At 37.5% G+C, this 22432-nt stretch overlaps 1 protein-coding gene across 1 annotated transcript; it reads right to left on the reverse strand.

Moving 5' to 3' along the window:
• Positions 1-944: 944 nt before the first annotated feature.
• Positions 945-5707, reverse strand: LOC102914335 (olfactory receptor 4Q3-like). The gene is given in 3 exon segments (XM_042284270.2): positions 945-1092; positions 1095-2029; positions 5703-5707. Coding segments are annotated over 3 exon segments (966 nt in total). The 3' UTR covers positions 945-1066.
• Between the last annotated feature and the right edge of the window lie 16725 nt (positions 5708-22432).

Here is a 22432-nt window from a genome sequence, read left to right on the forward strand (position 1 = left end):
AGTTCAGATCAGGCAAAGGACAGACTGCTGACAAGCCAGAAGTCTCAAACTACAGGACTCACTCTTGGTCAAAGTGTGGTCAAAGGACTCACTACCCCATGGGAAGTGCTTAGCTTTCTTTCCCTAATCGAACAGGGGTGTGTTTGGGTGCTTCTGAGATTATCTTTAATGCATTTAACTGATGCAGTTGATTATGATTTTTATAATTAATATTGAGAAAGTTAATTAATAGCCCTGAGATCATTTCTAAGAAACGAAGTTAAATAATACTGCCTATGACTCAAAATGAGCTTGTGATCCAGCATTTATAACTTGAGCATCTCGAAGGTAAGGAAAGTGCTTTAAAACTCAGCTCTATTTTCTTTTTCTATATCTTCTTTAGAATGAACATTAGTAGTAGCTGAACCTCATCAACTTGCCCTCTGTGTGGATGAGAACAGGACGTCACTTCCAGGGAAAGCACTACAACAGAGTGCTAGTACATCCCATCATCCTGGCACTCCCACCTCTCACACTTAAACTTCCTTTATCAAACTGACTTGTGCTTTTAAGACTTGGCAGTGCAGAACACAATTCCCTTCTGAGCACTAGTGCAGAGGGAGTTTAGTGTTTTTAGTCTTTGCTGGAAAGCAGACAAGAGAAACTTACACTACTTAGAAAAAGACTACTGAGAGACACCAACTACGGACCGTTAGCAACAGCAGATAAAAGGCAGATTAATATCTTTTGCCACTTGAACAAAGTTAAGTAGTAAAATAAATTAATGAAATGAAGACTTGCTGGAGGCAAAACGGTAGAGAGTTGACCTTTCAAGGTGTTCTCTGGCCCCATCATGTAATTAATGCTTATCATCTGTCAGCCAGGAAATGCTCCTGAGTCACACCCTCATATTAACTCCCAACAAAGCCACTCATGTCTCACAATTATTATTGTAAGTGATATTTTATAATTTTTATGCTGTCTTTTCTTTGAGACCCAGTCTCTAAAGTGGCTTCTACATATGCACAGGTTAAGGTAAGAGCACTAAGGAAGGACTTTTTATAAGACACCTTATACATCTCATCCTTTAACAAGGCAGTGGGATGTCACTTGCTTCCTTCTCAGCTTTTCTAGAGCTCGCTTCATATCTGCATTTCTGAGTGTGTAGATGAGGGGGTTCAGCATAGGTGTGATCACTGTGTAAAACACAGAGACCACTTTATCCACAGAGAAGGAGCAGAATGGCCTCAGATAGATGAATACACAGGGCACAAAGATCAAGCTGACCACTGTCAGGTGAGAGGCACACGTGGACAGTGCCTTGCTCTGGCCCCGATGGAGGTGAGTTCTCAGAGTGAGCAGGATGAGAGCATAGGAAAAGAGCAGGACCAAGAAGCAGACAAGAGACAATATGCCACTGTTAGAGACCATCAGCACCTCCACCAAGTAAGTGTCCATGCAGGCCAGCTTGATGACCTGGGGGACGTCACAGTAGAAGTTGTCCAATTCATTGGGACCACAGAAAGGCAGCTGGATGACAACTATGACCTGTGTGATAGAGTGGATGAAACCTCCACACCAGCAGGCAAACACCAACTGAAGACGCAGGCGGTTATTCATGACAGTCAGGTAGTGTAGAGGGTTGCATATGGCGACATACCTATCATAGGCCATTACAGTCAGCAGAAACATCTCACTGGCTCCCAGAAAGTGAAGAAAGAAGATCTGGGCCAGGCATCCTGAAAACGATATTGTCTTCTCCTTCTGTAGGAAATCACCTAGCATTTTGGGGACAGCAACACAGCTGAGGCATAGGTCAATGAAAGACAGATGGCTTAGGAAATAGTACATGGGTGACTGGAGCAGGTGAGCATCAGCCTGTACCACCAACACTATCAAAAGGTTCCCCAGGGCAGTAACAACATAAATCAATAAAAATGCTAAGAAGAGAAATAACTGCAGCTCCCAGGAAGATGACAGGCCCAGAAGTACAAACCGTGACACCTCAGAGTTGTTTTCATTTTTCTTCAAGCCCAGGATATCGAACAACCTAGGGTAAGAAAAATTAAACTGGATTAAGTTAATTCAATTAGACAAAAATGGAAAAATTGTGAAAAAGTTCTCCTTGCTCATCTGTATGTACACTATGTAGCAGACATTCAATAACATTAAACTGAAAACGTGAATAATGAACTGCTTTATTCTACAAAAGTGTAATTATTCTCCCCCCACCTCTCATCCTCCTTATCCCCCCACCTCAATAGAATTATTCCATTGATAGAGAAATAGAAGCTCTAGGTCTGGAAGAGAAAATGTTGTCCAAAACCAGCTCTGGGAAAATACAAAATGAGGCAAGACTTGTATTTCCTTTTTTTGATACATAGGTTTTCATACTTTAAAAAAGTATTAAGTTACTTACCTATTTTGTGTGGGTCTGTGTATGAATGTGTGTGGGCATATATGTGCCAAGGAATACATATGAAGGTCAAAGGGCAATGTTTGGAAGTCTGTACTCTCTACCACGTGGATCACAGTGACACCGCCCAGGCATGGCAGCTGTCACTTTCACCAGCTTAGTGATCGCACTGGCCCAAGATTTGTATTTTCTTATTCCTACTGACCCACTCGATATGTAGTTCAATATGTAGTTCTTTTGAGAAATTCAAAGAATTTTCTTAATAAAATAATTTATACTGGATGCAAAAAAATGATATAGAATATGCAGAAAGGTGTCCAAATTTCTAAGAGAAAAAAATTTTAATAACAAGAAATCTTTCTCCAAAATATTATGTCAATACTAAGCAGATGACGGGAGAATTTGTGGCTGACATAGCTTTGGATGCTCGTCTGCCACTGTGACTGTCCTCCCCTCTAGAGAGCTCTCCAGTTTCAAAAGTCGTGGAAGCGATGGCCTCACTTTATAGAACAAACTAGAAAATAAAACAGGAAAACTACAAGATGGGAAAATATTTGCTTTCATGTGTGCAGACACTAAAACTGTGCTGCCACCCGGGATTCCTCGGTCTTCCTTTGGTGTATCAAGAGTGAAAGCTACTTGAGCAAATAGCCCCTGGATGGCCTTTTTGTTGTTATTGTTGTTGTAGTTTTGTGTGTTTTGGGGGGGAGTCTAAAATGTTTAGTTAAGAGGAATCAAGGATTTATTATAATTATAAATATAATTTCTAACACCATAGTGTATAAACTAGAAAAAAATTTAATAAAGAAAATATAAAATAAATAACATATGCCTATATTATATATATATATATAAACATGTACATACAAATATCTAACATATATATATATGTTAGATATACATATATAGTCAGATTTATGGGTTGATGAGATGGTCACTTCCAAGTCCAATGAGCTGGAATCAATCCCAGGACCCACATGGTAGAAGGAAATTGTCATCTGACCTCTATACGTGTACTGTGCCACATATAACCATCACACACACAGACACACGTTCACATACAAAATAATAACTGTAATTTACATTTTTTATACTGAAGAATTTTCTGTGAGGTTTGATCCCAAAAGGAAAGTGTGATATATTGTTTTTTATTTCAAAAGTGTAGGTCTACAGAGAGATGACCTTGTACTGAAGAAGGTAAGATTAAAATTAAATCATAAGGGTAGATTAAATAAGAATGTATATATGTATTAGAGTATATATGATTATGAGCCTTAGTTAATGATATACTTTTTAAAGTAATATTTAATCTTAAAGAATTTCTATGGTAATCATATTTAGATAGTTTCTAAGTTTTATTGTACTAACATTTAGCCAAGAATGCTATCAAATTTTTATACTTAAAAAATAAAATAATATCTTTTGTAAGTGTTTAATTACTCAAGTTATTATTGGTTATTTTAATTATTATTAAGATGTGGACTAGATATGGTTTTCATAGTTTTTTTTTGCTGATTCAAGACATGCCATGCTTTCAGGTACTATAAACCATAATGCCAACAATGTCCAGTTTACTTTCAATATTTAATAAAAATTAATGTGTTTCCTAAAAATATCTTGCAACTTTTATGTTTCTTAAAAGTTCTACTCACAGAAAGAAAATGAGCTTCTGAATGTTCTATGAAGGATACAAGCAATATTACACCCTTTAACATGAAAGAATGCCTACCAATAAAATCATCTTCCACCACAACATGCTTTATCTCACCAAGAATGAGAGAAACACAGCCATTATGGAGAACAGAATAAAGCTTCCTAAAAAATAAAAATTAGACTATCATATGATCCTGTAACTCTTCCTGACTGAGTATATATCTAAAAGAAGTGAAATCAAGATCTGAGAGATTTCTGCTCTCTCAGGTTCACTGCAGCATCATTAATAAAAGGTGGAGAGTAAAAACAATCTAACACCCCATCAGCTGATGAATGGATAAAGACATATACACAAAAGCACAGCACTTAAAAGAAGATAAAATTCCGTCCTTTACAACAACATAGATAGAACTGGAGAAAATTACATAAGTGAAATAAGACAGGCAAGGAAAATGTTGCTGCTCTTACTCATATTTGGAATCTACAAGATTTATCTCATAAAAGTTGAAACAGAATGGTAACTGTCAGAGGTCAATGGAGATGTGTGTGTGTGTGTGTGTGTGTGTGTGTGTGTGTGTGTGTGTGTGTGTGTGTGTGTGATGGGGAAAGGTTTATTTGATTGTTTAGTACCCTAGTTTTAATTAAATAAAAGTAAGTTCTGGTATGCAATAAACAAAATGCACTACTCCTTCATAAAGCTAGAAGGTATGTTGAACATTTTCACACTAAAAAAAAATAATTGTTCTTGCCGGGCGGTGGTGGCGCACGCCTTTAATCCCAGCACTCGGGAGGCAGAGCCAGGCGGATCTCTGTGAGTTCGAGGCCAGCCTGGGCTACCAAGTGAGCTCCAGGAAAGGCGCAAAGCTACGCAGAGAAACCCTGTCTCGAAAAACCAAAAAAAAAAAAAATAATAATAATTGTTCTAGAAAATGGTTAGAATTAGCCTGATCTGCATTACACAATGCACACATATATCAAAGCATCATGCTTCCCCCTTAATATGCATGGTTTCCATGATTTGTGGATAAGTTAAAAGTAAATGTGATTTCAAAGTTTTCCTTCCTAAATTCTACAGGACTGAGGCAAATAAAGATAAAGATTTCAGCTTTGTTATTCCATTCCTGCCTATCAGTCATTCCATGCTCCATACCCTAGGAATAACAAGAATTTTCAAAACTCAGCTAAATGTGTTTATGTTTACATATATCAATGAGTGAAAACTTTTAACAGCAAATGTGTGTTTGGGGAAGAACCCTGCTGCATGGAGAAAAGAAAACAAAAGAATCTCTTCAAATGGTCCAGGTGCTTACTAAGAGGTGGGCAGCTGGTCTCTGACCTTTCTTTCTAAACAGAGATCTAAAGGCCAGAGATGGCTCAACAGTTAAGAGTACTGACTTTCTCTTCTAGAGGAACAACATTCCCTCCCCAACACTCACATGGTGGCTAACAACCATCTGTAACTCCAACTCCAGGAGATACAACATCCTCTTCTGGATTCCATGGACCCTGAAAATTGTTTTCTGAGATCAAAATGATAAATACCAAAGAATATAAATTAAAAAAGTAAAACACAGAAAGCATTTTAAGAGCATCTAAGGCAGAAAGGAGACCAAGGAGTGAGTGTAGTTTGCATAAACATGTACGATGAACTTACATCATTGTTTATGGGGACAATGGGATTTGATGAGAAGAATATGGCATCTTGCTATTCTTCACACCTGTGCTGGAGAATGCAGTCTCAGGCTAAGAAACACTAATCTTCAGATGACCATCCCAGCTGCCAAGACCGTGTCTTCACAACTTCCTTATAAGCCAATCTCTAGTTAAATGATGGCTGTGCGGATTAGACACATCCCTGTCCCTGGGGCTCTGGCTCCGTATGAGATTCTTGTGGTCATTACATCACTGCTCAGCCTAATGAGCCCTGAGATTCCCTGGGCTGCTGTTTGAGTTAACAGCATCTCAGTTCTTGCTAGAAAGCTGACCTGTAACCTGTAGGCTCCAAAACTCTCATGCCTGAGGCATAAACCAGCCCAATATTTTTAAATTTTCTTTGGATTGATTAATTTGGAACTTTATCTGCCAACCAATTTCCACATCTCAGTCTCTGCCTGAATGAAAAGCCTGCCTGGTTTTAACTCAGCAGTGCTCCTAAAGTGATACAAGTTGAAGTATCAACACCAAGCTACCTGGAAACTGTAGAAAAAACACATCTTTCATAATGCTACAGAGCTCAATTCACACCCGAGTGTCTGGTAACTCCTCAGGCAGCTTATCTATGGTCACATACTTATGCATTTATCTAGAAAATAACAGCTGTTATTCTTAGTGATTGACAATTTTTATAAGCTGCTTTCCTCAAGGTATAATTTTTCACATTTTTAGTTAAAATGGAATTATAAAGCCAGTTCAAATACTATGAAAAAATGTTACTTTAAATACTCAGAATATAAAAAGAGCAATGAAATTTAAAAATAAATTAAGTAGAATTCAGTTAACCTGAGGACAAATGTAACTTTGGCTCTTTACTACCACACATAGAAAAAAATAACAAAACATAAGCAGTCTCCAAAAATTCTATTTCACAATTTTTCTCATTGTACTTAAATTTCATTTATCCATATTTTTGTATATATGCATAACAAGTACACATAATAAAAGTAAATTTTCTTGTCATAAATATAGCAAAAAACATTCAATCACTAAGAAGACCTAAGTCATAACATGCCTGAGGGTCACATAAGTAATTCAGGAGTACATCTTAAATTACCTTTTTGATCTTAGAAATGCCTTTTTAAGATGAGCGGTGGTGGCACACGCCTTTAATCCCAGCACTCGAGAGGCAGAGGCAGGCGGATCTCTGTGAGTTCGAGGCCAGCATGGTCTACAACGTGAGTTCCAGGAAAAAAGAAATGCCTTTTTAGTAAAACCTTTAGTATTTCTCCACTCCAGGGTTAGATGGAACCCTGTAAGCCAAGGATTGGTATTTGAACTGATTGGGGGATTTTTATAGGGATTTCTTACATACTATACAAATGTTTTCAATGACAATAAGTAGAAGTCTAGTCTTATAATAATATATTTAAATAAAACTTATTGACATAGAGTCAGCATGAAAAAAGTACTTCATTGCTTTCTTTCATCAACAAAATTGTAGTTAGTTCTAAGATCCGAAGAACCTACCATTGAGTTTCATGTTAAAATAAGTACAGGAAGTATAGTGTGGTGGCAAGAAGGTGTGTTCTCATTCCTGCAGCTTCAAGTTTCCTCTTCTAAGCAAGTTCAATGAGAAAAGAGCTACAAGTGGATGGATGTAGATTCTTCCCTAGCTTAGTAAGCCAGGTACCATCTAAATCCTGTAACAGTTCCATCAGCAGAGATTCCAGGGTATGTGTAGGAAATGTATTATTGTTGCTCCTAGGGAAGCATAAATCTGTGGTTTATCACCAGGCATTAATAAGTCTTCTGCTTCCAGATAGAAAATTAACAATCAATTTTTTTCTGTAAGCAGTATTTTCTGAATGCTTGACACTGCACCTTTATTATGTTTTTAGAGAGAAAAGCTAGAAAATCAGCACAAGAAAAAAATTATTCTGAGAATTCAAGAAATATAATCTAAGAAAAATACAGATTTTTCTCTTCAAGCTTGTAAAACTTACTGTTGCAACTCAAATTTTCCGTGGTTTTATGCCACAATGAAATATCTTTTCATTTTAAATAAATCATTCTTTAATTTTAACAAAAAATAATTCATTATTTTATACACATGTTGTATTCCTTGTATTAATATGGTGAGTATAGTATTGAACATTCATGTTAATTACAACTTTGAACTGAAATAATCACTACTTTTACTCATAAGCATGGGAAAATAGATCTCTGATATTTGAGAGTTATCTTTCATTCATAAGTATCTCAGCGTAGTAGGACTAGCACATATTTAACAAACACCCACAGTCACATATATCCCCCTTAAACTTTTGAGAAAAAATAAAACTAAACACTTTAGATTGGCCAAAAGAAAGTTAACATTTCTACCAAGTAGTTAATCCTTTTGACATATGTAAAAATAATGAAGTTAAAATTATATTTTTAATGAATAATATAACTAATATTTTGTATTTTCCTTACTATAATTGTCAAGGTACACAAAGGTTATATACTTTTTCTTGGGTATATATGTAGGTAAGATGTTTTGTATGCTTGCTTGTTTTGTGCAGACGTATGAGTAGGTCTAGACATCTGTGAGCACACATGCTGAGTCCAGAAGACATTCCTTTATTTATGCATCTGTTAATAGGTATCTTTGCTGATTCCTCAACAATATTGTAAATAGAAACTGAGTTTAGATATTATGGCCTCTGAAATAAAGCAGACTATAAGAAGACTATGAACAATGCTTCTAGATGTCATTACAGAAGAGCAGGTACTAGATACCTTCCAAAGAAGTAGCAGCTTCATAAAAGAAGCACTGTTAGATCTAAGACCACAAATCAATCCCCATAGTAATAGTGGGTAATTTGAACACCCTACTCTTCCCAATACACAGGTCAGGCGAGGGCGAAACAAAGCAGAAAAATTCCAGATTTAAATAACATCATAAATCAAATGGACCTAAAATAGCTAAAGAACATTCTACCCAAACATTACACCTTACACATTCTTTTCAGTAACATAACATTCTCCAAATTTGGTCACACACTAGAACACAAAAGAAATCTCAACAAACACAGGAAAAGTTGAAATAATAGCTTATAGTCTATCAGACCACAGTGAACTAAAGCTAGGTATAAATAGCAATAACAAATGCAGAAAGTACACAAACTCATAGAAACTAAATAGAATACTGGTAATAATAATTGGGACAAAAATGAACTCAAGAAGGAAAATTTTTAATTCCTAGAATTGAATAGAAATGAAAAATCTAGGGGATTAAATAAAAGGCACTCCTAACAGGAAAATTTATAGCTCTAAGTGCCTACACTATAAAAAGAAAATTAAGAAATATTTCATTGATATCTTAGGGATGCACCTGAAAGCTTTGGGGGAACAAAACAACAAACAACAGCCTCCAGGAAAAGTATAAAGGAAAAAGTAATGAAGATTGAGACTGAAACAAATGAAATAGAAACAAAAAAAATACAAAGAATGAATGCAATGAAGAATTGGTTCTTTAAAAACAATAAGACTGACAAAACTTTAGCAAAGTTAACCAATAGAAAAAGAGAATGGATACAAATTAATAAAACTAGACCTAAGAGAAACATTCCAACAGACACAGAGGAAATTCAGACTCATAAGGACTTACTTTAAAAATCTATATTTTACCAAAGTAGAAAATCTAAAGAAATGGACAAATTTATATATATATATATATATATATATATATATATATATATATATATATATATATAACCTACAAAATATATGTCAAAATGAGATGCATAAATTAACTGGAGCTGTATTACCAATGAGATAGAAGCAAATTAAAATCTCCCAACTAAAAAAATAAACATACAAACAAAAACATAACTACATAAATACAGTGAAGAATCATTCCAGACCTTCAAAGAAGGAATAAAACCAATACTCCTCAAATAATTCCACAGAACATAAATGAACATCTTTAAACTCTTATTATGAAGCTAATATCACATTGATACCAAAACCACACAGAGACCCAATAAAGAAGAATACCAAACTTCAATTTTCTGATGAACAAGGACATAGAAATTCTCAGTAAAGTACTTGCACAGAGGATTCAAGACCATATAAAAATTATTATCCTCAAAAGATTAAGAATACTTTATTACAGAGATGGAGGAATGGCTAAACAAACATAAATGAGTAAATGCAAACCATATAAATGGACTCAAAAAAACCATATGAACCTCTCATTAGATGCAAAAAAGCTTTTGAAAAAATCATCTCTCCAACCCCAGAACTAAGAGTTTTTAGTTTTATTAACAACATTTGGGGGGGGGTTAGTTTATAAAGTTCTTTTTTTAAAGAAAAGATTTTGAGATTATAATATAATTACATTTCTCCCTTCCCTTTGGATACCATACAATATATTTATATTATATTCAAACTCCTTCACTCAACTACTCCAAAATTCACCCCACCTCTTGCAGTGTTCCAAGACTGAAACATTCCATCCTGCCAAGAAACTCTTTAAGCAAGAAGGTAAACAACTCAAATTACCTCCAGGAAGTCCCTAAAACTGACCAAATTTACTAGTCTCCTCCCTTCCAGACTAAACAAGCCAAGCTGCAAATAAGACTGAGAGCAGACCAGAAGCAGCAGAAACGAGCCTGAAAGAAGTTTAGACCAGCTGAGGCCCTTGGAAGGGACAATCTCTGACATGTTGAGCTGCCTGAAGACTGTGTAGTATGCTCCAGGTTCCGGTCTTCTGTGAGCTCTCACAGGTGATGAGGTGGGCTTTCGTGATATAGCTATCTTTTGAGTCATTTCTGCTCATGTAAGTAAACCCTCAACCATACTCTCTTGTACATAACTCCGATAAAACTCTTTGTTCATCAAATTGGATGTTGGTGGCACTGTACTTTGGTCTGGCATGGGTTCTCTCTCTAGGGTGAATAACATGTGTGTTACATCTCCATAGGAAAAGTTGTATCAGACAATACCTCCCTATCCACCCAGCTTTCTGTTCTTTATTTTCCAACTCATCAAGTTCAATTTGTGTTGTTCAAATGTTCTTTCCCCTGGAGCATGGCCAAAACACTAGAGATCACAACCTTAAAGAAGACTGATACTCACTGTCACAGCAGCTGTCAATTGCCAATAGCTCCTCAGCTAGATTTTTTTTGATCATTTCTCTCCAGGCTGGGATTTTGTATGGCTTGAGCTTGTACCGCTGTGAGTCTGGGGTTGCTCAGAAATTCACCATGACCATGACCAAATTTTAATAAGAAAATGTACTAAATACTGGCACCAGATGCTCACGGCACTAGGACTTCAACCAAGAGTGCTCCCAAGACACAGCATCTAGTCATATTAATCCAATGCTTATAAAGTAAAAAACCACATGGTTACATGTGTTCTCTCTACCTGTAGGCAGGGTCTAATTTTAACATATATGTCTTGTAATTGTCCTAGACATTGAGCAGAGTAAGCAAGTTTGATTACAAAAGCAGAAATAGCTGTTAATCTTATGACCTATCATCTCGCTAGAACAGCAACATTTTTTTTTATTTTATTTTATTTTACAATACCATTCAGTTCTACATGTCAGCCACGGGTTCCCCTATTCTCCCCCCTCCCACACCCTCCCCTTGCCCCCAGCCTAACCCCCATTCCCACCTCCTCCAGGGCAAATCTTCCCCCGAGGACTGCAATCAACCTGGTAGACTCAGTCCAGGCAGGTCCAGTCCCTTCCTCCCAGACGAACAGCAACTTTTACAAGATCTGTCAATTTAAGAACCGTCTTCACATTCTGAGGAAAAGTGGGAAGTGGGCTGCTAGGGTACAGCCTGGACAAGCTAGGGGATTACATATTAGAGGCCCTTTTGCTTTTTGGTCTCTCAAACATAGTAAGTCTAAATGTAATGTTAACCATCATAGTACAAGCCTTGTGTGTGTGGTTAAAACCATTATGAGTTGATATGTGCACCTGCCCATTGTGTCCAGAAAATACTATTTCTCTGTAGTCATGAACCACCTCTAGCTCTAACTACCTTCCTTCTCCTCTGCAGTGACCCTTAAGCCTTTGGAGGAGACGATGTGATAGGGGTATATTATTTATAACAGAGCACTAAAAAGTATAGTTCTTTGCACATTCACAAGTGTGAGTCTCTGCATTAATTGTAGTCTACTGAAAGAAGACTTCTCTGGTGGGAGTTGAAGGATGCATTCATTTTTGGGTGTGGTAGTTTGGATAATAATGATCCCCATAGACTCATATATTTCAACGGTTGGTCATCATGGAGTGGCATTACTTGAAAAGGATTAAGACGTTGGCCTTGTTGGAGTACATGTGGCCTTATTGGAAGAAGAGCATTACTAGAGATGGGCTTTGAGGTTTCAAAAGGCCATACCAGGCCCAGAGTATCTCTCCTCTTGCTGCTTTCATGTCCAGATATAGAACTCTAAGCTACCACGTCTGCCTTCATGCCATCATTGCTCATGTCGTAGTGACAATGGACTAAGCTCTGAAACTATAATCAAGACCCAGTTAAATGCTTTCCTTTATAAAAGTTGTCATGGTCATGGTGTCTCTTCACAGCATTTGAACATTAAGAAGTTGTTACCAGAGGGCAGGTTATTCCTGTGACAGACCTGACCATGCTGTTTGTTGGCAGAATGTCGACTTTAGGACTTTGGATTAAGAAAGCAGTTTAATGCTTTAAGTGGGTATTAATGGGACATACTAGTAGGGATGTGGAATACAGTAGTGCTAAGAGCAATGTAGATTATGATGGCACAGCTCAAGAGGTTTCCAAGGAAAACAATATTAGTAAGTGGCCTAGAGGCCATTTTTGTGGTATTTTGATTAAAAAAAATGTGGCTGCTTTCTGTTCTTATCAAAAGAGACTAAATAGAAGAATTTTAACTAGTGGAGGAGATTTCAAAACAGCTTAGTATTGACTGTGCTATGTGGTTATTCATGCCTCCTCTTATGCAGATGTGTTATGAAAAAGAGCAAACTGAACAAGGAAAAATGCAACATGCATAGTTTGAGAAGAAAAGGAGCACTAAGAAGTGTAATGGAGCTAAGTCCAATGCTCAAGGAGATAAAAAGATTAAAGAAAAGCCTGGTGCTAAATGTAATAAAGGGAGTTTTGACCTCAGGGTAATATCCTACCCAGCTAAGCTTTCAACTTGTGAAAAAAATTCAAGAAAGGCTTAATTAGTGAAGGAAATCATTGAAAACAGAAAGCTGATGAAAATGTGTTTGAATGAGGGGGCCAAGTTCCAGTCCCAGCAAGCAGAAGAACTTAGAAGCTTTATCCACTTGGTTGTGGGTTCAGAATCAAGGATAAAAGAAAAAGATTGTGGAATCTTTATGTGTGGCTAGGGAAAGTCACTAAGGCCAGATGTGTATCAAGGGTGTCCCTGCTGGAGGCCCAGAAAAGCCATAGCATAAAGCTGTGAAAGTGAAGCCTAGATTTCATTGGAGACCTCAAGATGTTAGAGATGCCAGAGATGTGGGATACCTGCCAAGGCAAGATGCTAACAGGATGTGAAACCAGCCCAAGAAAGAAAAGTGTGTTGCAGTCAACAAAGCTAAAAGAAGTTGAAGATCTGAAGAGCGTTTTGACATCATACATGGAGATGCAGAGTTTGGAATTTTCCCAGCTTGTTTTCTGTCTTATTTTGGTCCAGTATTTCCTCACTGTGCTCCCTTTCCCCTCTTTTGGAATGGTAATATATATCCTATGTCATTGTATTTTGGAAGTATGTGATCTTTTTTATTTTGATTTTACAGGGTCTTGCAGTTAAGAGATTTCCTTGAATCTTAGAAAAGATGTTGGACTTGGAAGCAGTGTTAAATCTGAAAGACTGTGGGGACTTTTAAAGTTGGAATGAATACAGTTTTTGCATTATGGTCTGACTACAAGTCTATGGTGCCCAGGGAGTGGAATATGGTGATTTAGATAAGAGTGGCCTCCATAGGCTCATATATTAGAGTGGTTGGTCATCAAGGAATAGCACTACTTGAGATGGATTAAGAGGTATGGCCTTGTTGTAGTAGGCATGGCCTTGTTGGGGATGATATGGCCATGTTGGAGGAAGTGTATCACTAGAAGTAGGTTTTGAGGACCATGCCAGGTCTATTGTCTCTCACTTTCCCCTGCCTTTGGATTCAGATGTAGAACTCTATGCTACTGTATTTGCCTGTGTGCTGCCATGCTCCATGGTAACAATGGACTAAACTTCTAAAACTGTAAGCAAGCTCCAGTTAAACAATTTCCTTTATAAGGGTTTCCATGGTCATGATGTCTCTTTGCAGCAGTGAAACACTGCCTAAGACAATGGGTTTACTGATTAAGTAATTGAGACATAATTTAATAGTAGTAGTTTCTCACATCTGGCCTGTGGCTTCTCTAGTCACAGGTTATTGGCCCCAATAATTATTCCAGATGTGGGTTGCATTTTGTGGAACAATACTTCAATACAATCAGAAAGGTGTTGGTTATTCCTATAGTGTTAGTACCACTGTTGCACAAATGGGCATGTATTGTCAGGACAATTATTTTAGATCACATAGTTCACAACAGGATAAGATTGGTGATTATTTTTAACCTCTGTTATTTGCATAGAACCTTCAAGTAATATGAAAGCTATCCAGTGAGGATGAAGCTTTCCAATCATTACCCACATGATTTCTCCATTTTCTGTGACTAGAACATGGTGTTTTCACCATTGGAATCTTATCAAAAAGTTCTGGATGGTAAGCTAGAACACTGGCAGTATCCTGTGATGTTTGGTGGCCTACTGAATCCACTACCAAACAACTCCAATAAAAATAATCCCTTCTTGGTGTGGTATTTTATTTTCAAACTGTGGTACCCCAGAGGGGTAGTCTCAGCATGTTACAGGAAAACTTTATTTAAACATTTTTGTATGCACTCCTACAGTATAACAATTTTATATGACATTTTCAAAATGTCTTTAGCATCAGTTACCTCCCCCACTACTTCCTTCTCTATCCTACATTCCCATTTCCCACCCCAATTAACCCTTCCCATTCCAAATCCCCTCTAAATTTTCGTATTACTTATTCTTCCTTCCCTCTCCTGAAAGAACTATCACCCATCTGGCCCCTTAGTAGATTCCTGAACCTTGTGGGTATTACAAATAAAACACATGTATCTAAAGAACTAAAGCTAGCATACTTCTTTGAGAGAAAACTTCCAATGTTTCTATGTCTGAGTCTGGATTAACTAACTTAGAATGATCGTTTCCAACTCTATTAATTGATCTCAAATTTCTTAAGTTTCTTTAACAACTGAATAATATTACTCTAAATGTACCACATTTTCATTATTAATTGAGAAGCTGATGGGCATCTAGATTGCTTCCATTTCTGATTATTGGAAATACAACAGCAATCTCCAAGGATGAACAGATAGCACTACATGAAAGTGGAGAGTCTTTGGGAAATATGCCAAAAGCCACTATAGCTGGCTTGTGAGGTAATTTTATTTCTAGCTTTTTGAGGAAGCTCCACACTGATTTACATAATAGCTATAATACTTTGTACTTCTACTAGATGCAAATAAGTACTTCCATTTCCAAACATTATACCAACATATTTTGTCATTTATTTTAGATCTGACTGGGTTAATACAACATCTCAAAGTAGTTTTGATTTGCATTTCCCTCATGGCAAACTATGGAGAATATTTTTCACAATGTACATATATAGTTTTATTATCAATGCATACATATTAGGTTGCTTCCTAGGTTATCCAGTCCTCCCCTTTTATTGAAAATAGATTATTTTCTTATGCAATATATCCTGATTAGTTTCACCTCCCCCTACTCCTCCCAGTTCCTGCATACATCTTCACCAATCCAGATCCACTCCCTGTCTGTCTCTCACTAGAAAAGAACAGACTTCTAAGAGATAACAACAAAATAAAAGGTTAAAAAATCACCTTGATATTGGACAAGGCAAACCAACGTAAGGAAAATAGCCCCAAGAGAAAGCGCAAGAATCAGAGACCCATTCATTAATACACTCAGGAGTCCCATAAAATTATTAAAATGAAAATTACAATATATACACAGAGGACCTGGTGCAGACCTGTGTCTGCCCTGTGCTTACTGCTTCAGTCTCTGTGAGATCATATGAGCTTTATTCAGTTGATTTAGATGGCCTTGTTCTCCTGGTGTCCTGCACTTCCTCTAGTTCATAACTCTTACATGGGCTTCCATGAGCTCCAAAGGTAGGAGTTTGATGGAGACGTGCCATTGAGAGCTGTTTGTTCCAAGCTCTCTGTCTCTTTCTCAGTCTCTCTCTGTCTCTATCTTTGTCTCTCTCTGTCTCTGTGTGTGTGTGTATGTGTGTGTGTGTATGTGTGTGTGTGTGTGTGTGTGTGTGAGAGAGAGAGAGGGGGGGGGGAGGGAGGGAGGGAGGGAGAAATGTCTGGCTGTGTGGGTCTCTGTATTTGTTCCCATCTGCTGCAGGAGTAAGCTTCTCTGATGATGGCTAAATAAGGCACTGATTTATGAGTACAGCAGAATCACATTAGGAGTCATTTTCTATTACTTAAAAAAAAAGACCAATGGTATTTGGTATTACCCTAGGTCTCTGGTTCTTGGTCACCCAAGCACTGTCAGGACTGTTGGGTAAGGGTTCCATCTCGTGGAATGGGCATTAAGTCAAATCAGACATTGGTTGATTGCTCCCACAAGCTTTGTGTCACCATTGCCCTAGCATATTTTGCAGGCAGGATAGCATTGTAGAGCAAAGGTTTTGTGGCTGGGTTGGTGTGTATGTTTCCCTTTTGGTAGAGCTCAAAGTAACTTCCTGTACCAAAGACACTAGAGCATAGGAGTGAAAGTTCTACATAGGCACCAGCTCAACCTCTCCAGGTTTAATGTGTTGTGTGGGTGTTGTCTTCAGCGAAGGGGCCTTGATGTCAGTTTGTAGAAAGCAGTCTTATCAGATACCAGCTCCGACCTGTTGAAGGGTTCTTGAGGGGAGAAGAGATGAATGAGGAAGTATTAGATAGAAATATAGACCTAGATGAAGAGAAAGAGAGAGACATAGGATAGCGTTGGGAGGGCTCTGGGTCAATACCCAGTTGCCCAGAGTTTTATTCTAATGGGCTTTTTATACACTACCAAGGGGAGAGGCAAAAGATCAAAGCATGATGTACAGTCAAGTGTAGACCCTTCAAAACACCTAGTAACCATGCCCCTGGCCAAATCATCCCATTGTGCAGTCCTCAGATTCTCTGACCTTGAGTAAGGCCTTGCTAGGGAGCCTCTGTGAGGCTCTACATAATCTATTGTCTTGGCAATAGCCTGGGTTGTTTGGGGGTTTCCGTGAGACTCCCTTGGCCAAAAACTCAATTGTCTATAACCTAGTCCTGGTATTAGAAGCTTCGTTTAATGACAAGAGATGGCCAGTTGAGACTATGTCTCCCCCATTATTTGGAAACTTCATTAGGATCACCTTCATACATTTTAGAAAGTTTTGGCTGCACGAAGGTTTTACTATCACCCCTCAAATGCACCTCAGTTCTAGCAGTGTCTCCCCACATTTTCTCCCTCAACATAATCTCCTGTCCCCTCCCCATTTGATCTTCCCATTCCTGCCCCACCCCCACTCCAAGTCCATACATTAAAACTATTCTATTTAATCTCCCAGGGAAATGCATGTGTGTTGCCTCACCCAGACCCTTCCTCTGTATCTAACCTTTATGGGTCTACAGATTGTAGTTTGAATACCATTTATTTAAAGGCTAATATTCACATATAAAAGAAGACACATTTATCTTTCTGGCTCTGTGTTACCTCACTCAGGATGATTTTTTTCGAGTTTCATCCATTGGCCTGCAAATTTCAAGATGTGATTTGTTTTAACAGCTGAATGATACTCCATTGTGTAAATGTACCACATTTTCTTTATCCATTCTTCAGTTGAGGGGCATCTAGGTTGTTTTCTGTTTCTGGCTACTATTAATAGAACAGCAATGAACATGGTTTAACCAGTGTCCTTGTGGTAGGACTAAAAGTCCTTTGGGTATATGCACACGAGTGATATAGCTGGATCTCGAAGTATATCAGTTCACTTCTTTTGGAGAAACAACCACACTGAATTCCATAGTAGCTATCCAAAGTTACACTTCCATCAGCAATGGATGAGTGTTCCCCTTATTCCACATCCTTGCCATCAGGAGCTCTCTCTTGTGTTACTGGTTTTAGCTATTCTGACAGGTGTCAGATGGAATCTCAAAGTTTGGACTTGAGTTTCCCTGATGGCTAAGGATGTTGAACATCTTTGTTTATCTGCCACTTGAGTTTCCTCTATTGAGAATTCTGTCCCAAACTATGTCCCATTTTTAAATTGGATTATTTGATAACTAGTTTTTTGATATCTAGTTTCTTTAGTTCTTTATATATTTTGGATATTAGCCCTCTATCAGGTGGGTAGTTGGTAAAAATCTTATCCCAATCTTTAAGTGGTCACTTTGCCCTAATGAGGGTGACCTTTGCCTTACAGAAGCTTTTCAGTTTCATGATGTCCTGTGTATTAATTGTTGAGTTAGTGCTTGCACTAATGGTGTTCTGTTCAGAAATATTTCTCCTGTACCAATGAGTTCAAGACTATTCCCCACTTTTTCTTCCACTGGGTACAGTGTATCTTGTTTTATGTTGAGGTCTTTTATCTACTTGGTGTAGAGTTTTGTGCAGAGCCATAAGTATGGATCTACTATTTTAAATCTTCTACATGCATCCATCCAGTTTGGCCAGCATCATTTTTTAAAGATACTGTCTTTTTTCTAGTGTGTATTTCTGCCTCTATCAAAAATCAGATGTGGATTAATGTGTTGCCCTTCAATTTGATTCCATTAATCATCAGTTCTATTTTTATGATAATATTATGCTGTTTTTACTATACTATTACTATAGTGTTGTTGTATAACTTGAAATCAGAAATGGTGAAACATCCAGCAATGCTTTTGTTCTTCAGGATTGTTTTAGATACTTTGAATTTCTGTTTTTCTATATGAAGCTGCTGTGGGATGTTCTGTATGTCCTGTGGGAGCCCATTCTTGGGTTCCTCGTGGCTTTACCCAGCAGGTCCGTACAGAGGATGATTAGGACCACAGGCCTGAGTGCAGGTGTCTGAGATAATCTACACTTGGCTGTGCTGGGGGGATGGTCTGTTTGTCAAGTTGCTCTGATTGGTCAATAAATAAAACCTGATTGGCCATGGCTAGGCAGGAACTATAGGCGGGACTAACAGAGAAGAGAAATAAAAGAACAGGAAGGCAAAAGGACTCAATGCCAGCCACCACCCTGACAAGCAGCATGAAAAGATGCTGGTAAGCCACCAGCCGCGTGGCAAGGTATAGATTTTTGAAAATGGATTGATTTAAGCTATAAGAACAGTTAGCAAGAAGCCTGCCAGGAAAACTCTAACTGCATGAAGCTGAGAATTTTCCTTTTTTTTTTCCTCGAGACAGGGTTTCTCTGTGTAGCTTTGTACCTTTCCTAGATCTCGCTCTGTAGCCCAGGCTGGCCTCAAACTCACAGAGATCCGGCCTGGCTCTGCCTCCCGAGTGCTGGGATTAAAGGCGTGTGCCACCACCGCCTGGCAAATTTTCCTTTAAATATCTGTGAATCATTGTATTGGAATTTTTATGGAGATTGCACTGAATCTATAGATTGCTTTTGGTAGGATGGCCATTTTTACCCTACTAATCCTACTGATCCATGATCACAGGAGATCTTTCCATCTTCTGATATCTTCTTCAATTTCTTTCTTCAAAGGCTTGAAGTTTTTTATCATAAAAGTCTTTCACTTTCTTGGTTAGAGTTACCCCCAATATATTTTATATTATTTGAAGCTATTATAAAAGAAGTTACCTTCTTGATTTCTTTTACATTCCATTTCTATGAAAGGGCTACTGATTTTTGTGAGTCAATTTTGCATCCAGCTACTGTGCTCAAAGTGTTTATCAGCAGGAGGTGACCCCTGGTGAGATTTTTAGGGTTGTAAATGTATGCCCTCATATCTACAAATATAGCTTTACTTCTTCCTTTCTAACTTTTATTCCTTTGATATCCTTCAGTTGTCTTACTACTCTAAGACTCCAAGCATTGTATTGAATAGGTATAAAGAGAGTGGAGAATCTTATCTTGTTCCTGATTTTGGTAGAATTGCTTTGTGTTTCTCTCAGATTAAGTTGATGTTGGTATGAGCTTGCTGTAAACTATTTTGATTATGTTTAGATACGTGCCTTATATCCCTAATGCCTCCAGATCTTTTATCATGAACAAATGTTAGATTTTGTCAAAGATCTTTTCTACATTTAATGAGAAGATCATGTGGTTTTGTCCTTAAGTCTGTTTGTATGATGGATTACACTTATTATTTTCATATATCCAAGCATCCCTGCACCTCTGAGATGAAACATGTGATCACAGTTGGTGCTCTTTTTAATGTGTTCTTGAATTCTATTTGCAAGTATTTTGTTGAGTGTTTCTGTGTCTGTGTTCATAAGGGAAATTAGTTTGTAATTCTTTCTTAGGGGTGCTTTATGTGGTTTCTTATCATGGTAACTGTGGCCTCATAAAATCAATTGGGCAATGTTCATTCTGTTTCTATCTTGTGGAATAATTTGAGTATTGGCATTAACTCTTCTTTGAAAGCCTGGTAGAATTCTGTACTAAAATCTTCTGGCCAGGTGGTGGTGGCACACGCCTTTAATCCCAGGACTCAGGAGGCAGAGCCAGGCGGATCTCTGTGAGTTCAAGGCCAGCCTGGGCTACCAAGTAAATTCCAGGAAAGGCTCAAAGCTACACAGAGAAACATCGTCCTTGAAAAAAAATTCATCTCTTTTACGTTTTCCAATTTGTTGGAGTATAGGTTTTTAAAATATGTCCTTATGATTCTTTGAATTTCCATGTTGCTACCCCCTTTTCATTTCTGATTTTGTTGAACTGTATACTCTTTCTCTCCAACTTTTAGTTAATTTGTATAGAATGTGTCAATCTTATTGATTTTCTCAGAGATTCTTTCATTGTTTTTAGTATTATTCTCTTTGTTTCTATTTTATTGATTTCAGCCCTGAGTTCGATTATTTCTTTCAGTCTAGCCCTTTGGGTGTACTTATTTCTTTTTGTTCTAGAGATTTCAGGTATGACGTTAAGTTGCTAAAATAAGAACTCTTCATTTTTTAATGCAGGCCCTCAGTGCTATGAACTTGATTTTTAGAAACACTTTCATTGTGTCCCATAAGTTTGGGTATGTTGTTTATCCATGTTCATTTAATTCTGAAAAGCCTATGATATCATTCTTAATTTTTGTCTTGACCCATTTTCATTCAGAAGAGAGTTGTTCACATTCCATGGGTTTGTAAGCTTTCTGTTACTTCTGTTGTTGTTAATATCCAGCTTCAATCTGTGGTGGTCCAACAGGGTGCAGTGAATTGTGTCAATTTTCTTGTATCTGTTGAGACTTGCTTCCTGTCCGAGTATATATGATCAGTTTTGGAGAATGTTCCATGAGATACAGAGAAGGCATATTCTTTTGTGTTTGGGTAAAATGTTCTGTAGATATCTGGTAGGTCCATTTGGTTTGTAAGATCAGTTAGTACCAGCATTTCTCTGTTTAATTTTTGTCTGGATGACCAGTCTATCTATGAGAGTGGGTTACTGAAGTCTCTCACTATCATTGTGTTAGGGTCAATATGTGATTTAAGCTGAAGTAGTGCCCTCTTTTGTGTGGCATAGATGGAAATAAATGAAATGTCATCTTGGCAGATTTTTTTCTTTGATGATTATTTATTTTCCTTCCCTATCTCTTCTGATTAGCTTTGAAGTTTATTCTGTCAGATATTTAAATGGATGCACCAGCTTGCTTCTTAGGTCCATTTTCTTGGAATATCTTTTTCCAACCCTTTAACCTAAGTCTATCCTCGATGTTGAAGTGTGTCTCTTGGATGCAACAGATGGATGGATCCTGTTTTCACATCCATTTTCTTAGTCTGAGTCTTTTCATTAGGGAATTGAGACCATTAATATTAAGAGATATCAGTGACAAATGATTGCTAATTCCTATTATTTTCTTATTGTTTTGTTTTGTTGTTGTTGTTGGTGGTGGTGGTGGTGTTGGTGGTGGTGGTGGTGGTGGTGGTGGTGTATGTGTGTCCCTTTTTTAAATTTTGCCAATCAAGATTGTTCATTCCCTGTGTTTTTCTAGTTGCAATTAATGTCCTTAGGTTGGAGTTTTCCTTCTAGCACCTTCTGAAGGGCAGAATTTGTAAATAATCATTGCTTGAATGTGGAATGTCTTATTTTCTCCATCCATTAAGATTGAAACTTTGGAGGGATATAGTAGTTTGGGCTTACATCTGTGGTGTCTTAAGAGTCTATAGGACATTTTTCCAGGCCCATCTGGCTTTTAGAGTCTCCATTGAAAAGTCAGGTGTAGTTCTAATAGGTTTTCCTTTATATGTTAGTTGATCTTTTTACCCTGCAACTTTTAACATTCTTTGTTCTTTATGTTTAGTATTTTGATTATTATATGCCGAGTGGACTTTCTTTTCTGGTTCAATCTTTGTGGTGTTCTGTATGCTTCTTGTACCTTTATAGCCATCTCCATCTTTAAGTTAGGAAAAAATTCTTCTATGATTTTTTTAAGACATTTTCTGGGCCTTTGAGCTGTGTTTCTTCTCC

The sequence above is a fragment of the Peromyscus maniculatus genome, chromosome 9 (genome assembly GCF_049852395.1).
Source record: "Peromyscus maniculatus bairdii isolate BWxNUB_F1_BW_parent chromosome 9, HU_Pman_BW_mat_3.1, whole genome shotgun sequence".
Lineage (NCBI taxonomy): Eukaryota > Metazoa > Chordata > Mammalia > Rodentia > Cricetidae > Peromyscus > Peromyscus maniculatus.